The sequence below is a fragment of the Camelina sativa genome, chromosome 11, assembly GCF_000633955.1.
Source record: "Camelina sativa cultivar DH55 chromosome 11, Cs, whole genome shotgun sequence".
NCBI lineage: Eukaryota > Viridiplantae > Streptophyta > Magnoliopsida > Brassicales > Brassicaceae > Camelina > Camelina sativa.
Window position 1 is genome coordinate 9,084,531 of NC_025695.1, and position 9,277 is coordinate 9,093,807.

Below are 9,277 nucleotides of genomic sequence, written 5' to 3' on the forward strand. Positions count from 1 at the left end.
GAAGTGTGCACACAGATTTCAATCGTCTCTCTCCCACTCTCTCTTCTCGGTGAAAGCTTCCTGATTAAGCTTTCCTAGTCTCCTCCATTGCAATTTCAAGCTCGATCTGTGAAGGTTTTTCTCTGAGTTCTTCCACAAATCTCTCTTCTAAAGCAAGACTTCATTTGGATTTGGCTCAATTTTAGCAACTTCCTTCCCAACTAAATAGCACTTGTGCTTCGATTTCAACTTCACATTTCGCGATGATCCCCGACGGACAATTGAGATTACCTGCTCCCAAGGTTCGTGACGGCCGCGTATCTCCTTCAGCTCCTGTTCCGGTCACCAAAACCCTAGCGGTGGCCGATACTGACGTCACTTCCGAAGACGGTATGAGTACTAATTCCGAGGACGCGTCTCTCGACTCGTCTCCCGAGGACAGTAGAGTCTCCAGCGCCGTTGGTCGCAGCTACGGTAGAAACTCGTCTTATTATACTTACTCCGAGGTGAGCTCATCAAGAGAGACTTTGGTCGGTGCTTGCGAACTAACGGGACCCAGATTTGATGGTGATACTGACGAGGAGGATGAATCCACGGATTCTGCTACTAGCTCGCAATTTTCTCCTCCACCGCCGACAGCTGGGAGGATTGGTGGCGGCGTATCTCAGGTGGAACGAACTCACTTCCCTAAGACGAACGGGAGAGCAACCGTCGAGAAGGTTTAACCTTAACCTTTCGAGTTAAAATCTCTGATCGTAGAACATTTAGTTTGATGACATTTAGTTTGATGGATGATTATTCCGCGTTCTTAGAGCTAAAATTACTAATAAAATGGCAGATATGGAATGGTTTTTGCAATCGCGTTTTGTTCTCATCTTATTTGATTTTGGTCTGAAGATTTGGATTTTGTGATAATCGTCATAACGATGTCAAAATCTGGTCATGAGTTTGTGCTTTAGCTGATGCTAAAAGGTCTTTATGTATCACTAAGCAAGACTTGCTTTTCTTGTTTAAGTTTGATATATGTCTGTATTCCCTCGTATAGTTGTGGAACAACAATGATGCTTATAGGATTTGTTTCCTTATTGATCTTCTCAAACCTCTTGTTTATATTGCAGGAGCCTGATGAGACGTTTTCTTCTGAAGAAGTGAGCGATATACCCAGTGCCCCTCCATTTTCCGGGGCAGCAGAGGAATCTGAAGAAATTAAACCAGAAACTTCAAGCGTTCAGGTTTCAGAAGTCAAAACAGGAGATTGTGTAGAAAGTAGAAAGACTGGCCACTTTAATAGGTATTTCCTTTTTTTGCTTGTTAGATGAAATAAGTTCTCAGTTTGATAAACCATATTCACTTTTTGCTTCTATTCCTATAGACGTAGTGCTGCTTCTGAGTCATCTGGGCCACCTGATCAACATCCAGCTCGGTTACCAACTTTTCATGCGAGGTAGTTCTGCTCTGATTAGTTTTTTCATTGCTTGAGAAATTCGATGTAGATCACTAGATACATAGGGAAAACCCGATGTTATCTTCAGTCAGTTTAGTAAACAAGTAGTATTCTTTTTAATCACTCTGTCGCTTCTTTATGTACCCTGATACAGTTCTCGTGGGCCATGGCATGCTGTTGTTTCCTATGATGCATGTGTACGACTTTGCCTGCATGCGTGGTCAACGGGTTGCATGGAGGCTCCCATGTTTTTGGAAAATGAGTGTGCTCTTCTACGAGAAGCATTTGGGTGAGTTTATTATATTTCCAAGCTCATTTCTTAGTTTTCATATGTATTCTTCAAATTCTCTATATTATTGCCTTGATAGATAGTTTAGATTTCTTGATGCAAACTGAAGTTGAAGGATATTTTTTCGTCCTCATGCCTCCAAATTACTGAATAACAGATCTGTACTTGGGCTAATACTGACTAACAGGTTGCAGCAGCTCCTTTTGCAATCAGAGGAGGAGCTTCTGGCGAAGCGATCTTCACAAGCTGCGCACGAAGGAGTTGCGCCTAAACCAAAAAAAAATATTGGCAAAATGAAGGTGCAAGGTAAACTTGAATTTTGTTCCATCTGCTTTCTGGCTACCCCTCTTATAATCAATAGTCGTAAAATAAATTTGTCTGCTTGTTCAGTACGACGTGTTAAAACAGTTTTGGATGGTCCAACTGGCTGTAGTATATCATCTTTGAAGCCATCATTGATAAAGTTCGAGAAAATCCGGATTCACTTTTCCAATATGTCAACACGCTTATTTTCTGGATGGCGGGCTCTTAGGAAGATCCATGTCCGTGTACCGGCCAATGGTTCATCTCTTCCTCGTCAAAGTCTGGCATATGTGCATGCCAGTACACAGTACTTAAAACAAGTCTCTGGTCTCCTGAAAACTGGTGTCACAAGTCTACGTAACAATTCAACGTCTTATGATGTTGTACAAGGTATGTGAAAATTATTAACTACTTGCCTATTCGGGGAGAATAAACTTTACTTAGCATCCTAGTTTTTAACGATAATATGCCATATATATGCCAGTATGTGAGTTAAAAAGAAATTGTATCTCCATGTTTCCCACTTCTCTACTCTCTGTTTTTGTACAAGAACTTTAATAAATATTGATTGATCGTTTGGTTCTGTCATTCAGAAACATACTCGTGTAAGTTAAGATTGAAAAGCTTAGCTGAAGATGATGCCATTGTGATGCAACCCGGATCTGGTGAAAGCCATGTTTTGTATGTTCTGTTCCCAACTCTTCTTTCCACTCTCCCAAAACCACGTGGGGCAACTTTCCATATGTGTGATGTCTGACAAATTGTATGGAAATTCAACAGCTTTCCTGATAGTCATGGAGATGATCTGATTGTTGAGATCCTTGATCCGACGGGGAAGGATTTTGGGCGTGTGCTTGTCCAACTAGCTAATATTTCTGAAGATTCGGTAAGTTGCTTTGACTTGCCTTTTTAATTTGTTGCTATGTTTCAAATGCTTCTAATGAAGAAAACATACAGGCTGAGAAAGTTCGTTGGTGGTCTGTTTTTCGTGAGCCAGAACATCAACTTGTGGGCAGACTCCAGCTCTATATTGACTATTCGGCAAGTTTTGATGATAACAGCCATTTGAAGGTGGGTTAACAAATGACTCATTATATATTCTGTTGGTAATCTCTCTTCTGATTTGCGCTCTGTTAGTGGACTGGCATTTCTTTGTTGTATACTAAGAGAGACTCGAGCAGTCCATTTACTAACCATATTTAAAGCTTTATCTCGTACAGCAATAGCCTCTTCTCTTGTTCATAGTACTAAGCTGTTTTGACCAGAAAATATAAGCTGTTTTGACCAGAAAATATTATCTTACTATATTTGTTGATTTTAGACTTGATAAGTTGTTATGGCTATCTAAGTGCTAATTAAGGTATTTTCAGCTCCTCATTCAGTTCGTTCATTTCTAAGTCCATTAATTGAAACGTTTCTCAAAACTTTTTGAAGATATATCTTCTATCCTCTGAAGATTATGTTTCTGAACACCGATAAAACTCATTATGTTGTGTTAATTTGATTTTGGTGTATTGATTTCCTTTTTCATCTTCCTTTAGTGTGGTTCTGTTGCGGAGACAGTCGCATATGACCTAGTCCTGGAAGTGGCCTTGAAAATGCAGCGGTTTCAGCAAAGAAACTTATTGTTATATGGTTCATGGAAATGGCTTTTGGAAGAATTTGCCACCTACTATGGGATTTCAGATGTCTACACCAAGCTCAGGTATATTGTACTCACTTTCTGTTAATTCTTATTATTTGAGCGATATGCTATAACTCCGTTTTCTCTATCTTGCTTTATCTGTTGCTTTTAGATACTTGTCCTATGTAATGGATGTCGCTACACCGACTTCCGACTGTCTCCATTTGGTGCATGACTTATTAACACCTGTCATCATGAAGGGAAATGGCAAGAGCGCCTTGAGTCATCAAGAGGTACATATGCACTCTGCAGTTATCTGTTATTAATTTACTTTGCGGGTTTTTTTGTGTGTGTGGGTTTTGGAGTTACGTATTTCTTGCCTCAAGTTAAGGTACGGACATGATATGACCCTAAAGTTAGCTTGTTTACGTTGATCATAATACTTGACTTTAGAGCACAACACTAGAAATTTTCCTGTGTTATTCACCATTATATTCATAGGTGTAAAATGTAAATACAATGGTGAATGACAGATTAGAATCCTCGTAGTTGCTAACATGACATATTTAAGCATCAGACAATATCTAATATCACCCAAGTTAATCTGTTTGCTGTTGAATTTTTCTTCTTTGGAAGCATAATATACTTTCTGCTTATGACTGCTTAAGGATCTTTATTTTGTGTCTTTGCTTTCAACAGAATCGGATCCTGAATGAAATCAAGGACCAGATAGAGCAGATTCTGAAACTGGTCTTCGAGAACTACAAATCTCTTGACGAGTCTTCATTTTCTGGAATGATTGATGTGGTCAGTTCTGCATCAGGAGTTCCAGCGCCAGCGCTCACTCCTGCTGTGAAATTGTACACGCTTCTGCACGATGTCTTGTCTCCGGAGGATCAGACTAATCTTTGTCATTATTTCCAGGTATAGCATACAGCCTCTCAATTGCCGTACCTTACTCTTGATCAGCCATTTTTCTCATCTATTTGGCATCATTTCAATTATAGGCAGCAGCAAAGAAGAGATCTAGAAGGCACTTGTGTGAGACAGATGAGTTTGTTGCTAATAACAGCGAGCCCAATTTTTGGGATACATCTGCAATGTCCTCTGCTTACCAGAAAATGACTATGGTCTGCAAGAATGTAAAGAATGAGATCTATACTGATATTGAGATCCAAAATGAAGATATACTTCCCAGGTTAGTTTGCAAGTAGAACCACTGTTGTACATTATGTTATCAAATTTTCTGTGATTGAGATGTTTAGATGTGTGTACTGCACTTAAAGCTCTTGTAGAATCTTCTAGCAGCTGCTGATTTCCCCTGTGTTTGTTATATTTTTATATGCAGTTTCCTTGACCTTCCAAACCTGTCAGCGTCTATATATAGCACTGATCTCTGCAATAGACTTCGAGCATTCCTTGTTGCATGTCCGCCCTCGGGCCCTTCGCCAACAGTTGCAGAGCTTGTGATTGCAACTGCAGACTTTCAACGTGATCTTTCCAACTGGAACATTAGGTAGGTTGTTTAGATTATTTGATTTGTTGATTGTCTGTTATTTTTGACTGGCATCATATTTCAATTTACAGTCCTATCCAAGGAGGTGTTGATGCAAAAGAGTTGTTCCATCTATATATCATGATTTGGATTCAAGATAGACGCCTTTCATTACTTGAGTCCTTAAAACTTGATAAGGTATGTATACTGATACTTTTTGTGAGGTTTCCTTCAGATTTCTTTTGTCTTCGATTTCAAATCAAAGCTACGGATAAGCAAAATTAGTTTCCCTTGTCTCTCTTTCCTCAAACTAACTTCTTTTTATCATATCAATACGGAACTGTCATTCAAGCAGGTAAAATGGTCTGGAGTCAGGACACAACATTCAACAACTCCATTTGTTGATGAAATGTATAAGAGGCTGAACGAAACCATTCAAGACTATCACGTTATCATTTCCAGATGGCCAGAATATATCTTTGTTCTGGAGAGTGTGAGTTTAGCTGTTCCTTGATGCTTTTTGATTTTGCGATTATGAAGATATTGCTTGTACATACCATTACATGTTATAAGCTTACAACTTCATTACATGTTTGGTGTGAATAGGCTGACATTGATTGTATTTCTTTAGGCCATTGCTGATGTTGAAAAAGCAACTGTGGAAGCTCTGGAGAAGCAGTATGCAGATGTCTTATCACCTCTCAAAGAAAACTTGGCTCCAAAAAAACTAAGTTTCAAATATGTCCAAAAGCTGACTAAAAGATCTGTAATTGCATATGTAGTTCCGGATGAGGTGAGCATAATGTTCCTACATTTTTTTCCCAAATAAAAAGATTTGTTTGGTGAGATGTTTCTGTATCTGCTTGGTGCAGCTGGGTATTCTATTAAACTCCATGAAGAGGATGCTTGATGTTCTACGGCCTAATATAGAGGCTAAATTTAAAGCATGGTCGTCATGCATCCCTGATGGTGGGAATGCAGCTCCTGGTGATCGTCTTTCTGAGGTGACAGTGATGCTCAGAGCCAAGTTTCGTAGTTACCTTCAGGCTGTGGTTGAAAAACTTGTAGAAAATGTGAGTTTCCCTTAACTCTTTTATTTCCTTGCTATTCGTATGTTATAGGGCTGAAATCTTATAAAAGAAAGAAGCTGATTGATATATGTTTTCAGCATCAAAAATAGAATGATTTGTAGTGTTTGTTCTTGTTTTGTTATCTCGTTGGAAAGCATGTTTGAAAATTTCCCTTTTAGTATGTGCTTGTGTGGTAATCATTTATTTTGTTTCTTTTTAGAGCAAGCTACAAAAGACAACAATGTTGAAGAAGATTCTACAAGATTCTAAAGAAAGCGTTGGAGAATCAGACATCAGAAGCAAAATGAATAACCTAAAGGAGCAACTCACCAACACAGTAAATCATCTACACTCGGTTTGTGAGACACATGTCTTTATCGCATTGTCTCGAGGATATTGGGATCGAATGGGGCAGGTAACTATTTTTAATGCCCTATCCTGAATATTTGTTTTGTGGTGTTGGAGAGCTAACTCTTCTTCTGTGCGTGACAGATTGTTTTAACCTTTTTGGAGAACCGGAAAGAGAATAGAGCTTGGTACAAGGGTTCTAGAGTTGCTGTCTCTGTAAGTGCCAATAAAAACTGCAGTAACTTAAATTGTATGAGTCAAGACTTCACCTGATCTTACAATATTATGTGGAATGATGCGTATTTTCAGATATTAGACGATACATTTGCAGCACAGATGCAACAACTGCTTGGCAACTCGTTAAGAGAGCAAGACCTGGAGCCTCCTAGATCAATAATGGAGGTTCGGTCGATTCTTTGCAAGGACACTGCAGATAATAAAGCCAAGTCATTCTACTACTAAGCATCGAACAGCTAAAAAGGCTGCAAGGTTCAGATCTCATTTGCTCATCTGCTTGAAGCTGCAAGTATTTTGCTTGGTGGAGCGAATTGTCGAAACCTTCAGAAAGCTTTAGATGTATAATAAAAGTAAAATGGTTACCACATTTTTCTTTAGTACTAAATGTCAATATATTACAAGACTGGCATCACATCTGACACGAGTTAACAACACGATGAAGTAAAGTTTACTACAAAACTATTTACTAAATTTGAATGAACGTGACAAAGTATTAGATTCCAAAAGTTTAAGAGCAATAAATCCGATAAATCTTTAGCAAAGCTGATAAGCAATAAGGGAAGTTTCAAGGCAATCTTCCGGAGTTGAATTTCATGTCAACGATGCCAATGGTGTTTCAAAAGTTATCAGAGGCATCCCGATTTAAGAGTTATATCACATTATAAGTATTAGTATTGTTGTTAATAAGAGCTTATCACACTTGACTTCAGAACAAGCTGGCATATCAAATTGAGAGATCAAACGAATCATTAAGATTGCATGTTCAGGATACAATGGAAAAGGGAGGAGGATATCACAGACAGAGATTGAAGAAGCAACAAATGGCATATGTACAGAGATTAATTAAATGATATATAGAACATTGCCAAGACAAGGCTGTTGTAAGGTACGATCAAGTGTCTATACTTTCAGACAAGCTTTGATATAGCCTGGCACGACATCCAGAAGGCTTTTGATGCAATACTCAGGATCATCGGGTTTTGATATATCCTGTTACCAATAAGGGCAATTAGATCAGTGAGACAATGTCAAACATTCAGACATACAAACTACTGACAAGATATAGTATTAAAGAGGATGTTTTTGCTCGATGTACCCTATCGCAGTTGCGCTCCATGATGCTACATTGTAAATAACTTTACTTCCCTCCCACGCTTTACGAAGCTTCCCTTTTCTCTTCTTCACTGAAAACATCGTGCTAAGTGCTACAATGCCAATTCATACGCAAACTCTTAATATCATAAGGAGACATAAGAGTCACCATCACTAGCAGACGGTTGGAAAGGGAGTTTAGGGGATTGAAAAGATAAGTTGGGTCTTGGGGAAGAAAGAGTTTTGACGTTCTCTACAACAAAACCTTAAACTACTACTAACTTTTCCCCCCGAGAGAATAACAAAGCAGAAATAGGTACTCGTTATTGTAACAGATGGAAGTTCAAGATTTACCTTTCTGAAGCTGATCAGGTGATATATCCTGCACTCAAAATAAGTTTGCGTGTAAAGTCGATGAGACATTCATAACTCGAGACATAAAGCAAGAAAGGCGTATAATTAAGTGTACCTTAGTCTGCTTAAGGGATGATAAATATGTAGCCATGAAACAAGCGATACCGTCTGCTATATCTTCTTCCCTAACAAGGACATAATCATCTTCCGTTTGACCCATATATTCCTCACCCCATACATCATCTTCACTAACTACGTCCCAAGAGCTACCATCTTCTGCAAATTCAACAACTTATATATCACTAAAAGTGTTCATCTCTACAACCAATAACACATACATTGGCAAAAATCATCTTATTGAGGTAAAACAAACAAACAAATAAACAAACAGAAACTTGTTACTTACCAGAAAGATCTTGAGGAACTGAAACTTGAGCTAATTCTATCCTTTCACGAAACTCATTACATTCAACTCTAGACTTGATGAGATCATAAAACTGCAAAAGTAAACAAATCACAGAATCATGAATCGAGTAAACTAAGCTATCCTCCACCACAATCCTACGAACTAAAGGGAGTAAAGTACATATATATATATATGAAAGCATACGTTATCAGCTTCAGGATCTCCTGGATCGGAAGAAGAAGACGACTCTTCCCTGTCCGAATCCTCCTCCTCTTCCTCCGGTGATTCACTCTGTTCGCCGCCGTTATCATCGCCGGAAGGACTAGGATTATCGGTAAGTTCAAGCAGCTCAAGAGCTTTCTGGCAATCCTCAAGCAATTTATGCAACGTCTTACGCTTGACACGAATACTATCCAAATCGATGCGATTTCCTTTGTTCTCGGTATCATGGGACAAGCTAGAGACCTCAATTTCCATGGCTGCCGCGAAATCGGAAAGATCTGCTGCTCAAAGAGAAAGATTGAAGACGAATTGATTCCTCTGCTCCACAATTTTTTCGCCCTTTGTTGGATTGGCGACCTATCTAATTTATTTATTTCGACCGAGATAATTGAAAAAAAAAAAAAAAAAAAAAAA

At 38.7% G+C, this 9,277-nt stretch overlaps 3 protein-coding genes across 4 annotated transcripts; 1 reads left to right on the plus strand and 2 right to left on the minus strand.

Annotated features, from left to right (window-relative positions):
- On the plus strand, positions 11-7,251 carry LOC104722524. Of its 2 annotated transcripts, none has more exons than XM_010440703.2 (21): positions 11-698; positions 1,098-1,270; positions 1,352-1,423; positions 1,578-1,712; positions 1,900-2,018; positions 2,103-2,405; positions 2,609-2,696; positions 2,796-2,901; positions 2,973-3,086; positions 3,557-3,720; positions 3,812-3,932; positions 4,339-4,563; positions 4,647-4,837; positions 4,988-5,155; positions 5,227-5,332; positions 5,487-5,627; positions 5,766-5,927; positions 6,007-6,207; positions 6,425-6,619; positions 6,697-6,768; positions 6,862-7,251. In XM_010440703.2, the coding sequence occupies exons 1-21, from the start codon at positions 243-245 to the stop codon at positions 7,012-7,014; spliced, it is 3,465 nt and encodes a 1,154-aa protein (XP_010439005.1). In that variant the 5' UTR covers positions 11-242; the 3' UTR covers positions 7,015-7,251. The 2 variants fall into 2 exon arrangements, with proteins under 2 accessions (XP_010439005.1, XP_010439006.1); XM_010440704.2 differs by having other exon boundaries at positions 5,490-5,627.
- Positions 7,016-7,157, minus strand: LOC109127247 (the record flags this gene model as incomplete). The annotated part of the gene is given in 2 exon segments (XM_019231806.1): positions 7,016-7,138; positions 7,140-7,157. Coding segments are annotated over 2 exon segments (141 nt in total), but the record flags the coding sequence as incomplete, so codon positions are not given.
- Positions 7,495-9,264, minus strand: LOC104722525. The gene is made up of 6 exons (XM_010440705.2): positions 8,846-9,264; positions 8,642-8,732; positions 8,351-8,511; positions 8,236-8,263; positions 7,886-7,994; positions 7,495-7,779 (listed from the first exon to the last, which is right to left on the minus strand). The coding sequence occupies exons 1-6, from the start codon at positions 9,116-9,118 to the stop codon at positions 7,698-7,700; spliced, it is 744 nt and encodes a 247-aa protein (XP_010439007.1). The 5' UTR covers positions 9,119-9,264; the 3' UTR covers positions 7,495-7,697.

Coding starts and splice junctions, on each gene's coding strand:
- LOC104722524 (XM_010440703.2), top strand. CDS start 243: ATGATCCCCGACGGACAATTGAGATTACCTGCTCCCAAGGTTCGTGAC. Junction 2,406..2,608: donor GTCTTATGATGTTGTACAAG/GTATGTGAAAAT, acceptor TCTGTCATTCAG/AAACATACTCGTGTAAGTTA. Junction 5,333..5,486: donor AGTCCTTAAAACTTGATAAG/GTATGTATACTG, acceptor CTGTCATTCAAG/CAGGTAAAATGGTCTGGAGT.
- LOC104722525 (XM_010440705.2), bottom strand. CDS start 9,118: ATGGAAATTGAGGTCTCTAGCTTGTCCCATGATACCGAGAACAAAGGA. Junction 8,512..8,641: donor AGTTCCTCAAGATCTTTCTG/GTAAGTAACAAG, acceptor TTGAATTTGCAG/AAGATGGTAGCTCTTGGGAC. Junction 8,264..8,350: donor CATCCCTTAAGCAGACTAAG/GTACACTTAATT, acceptor TTTTGAGTGCAG/GATATATCACCTGATCAGCT.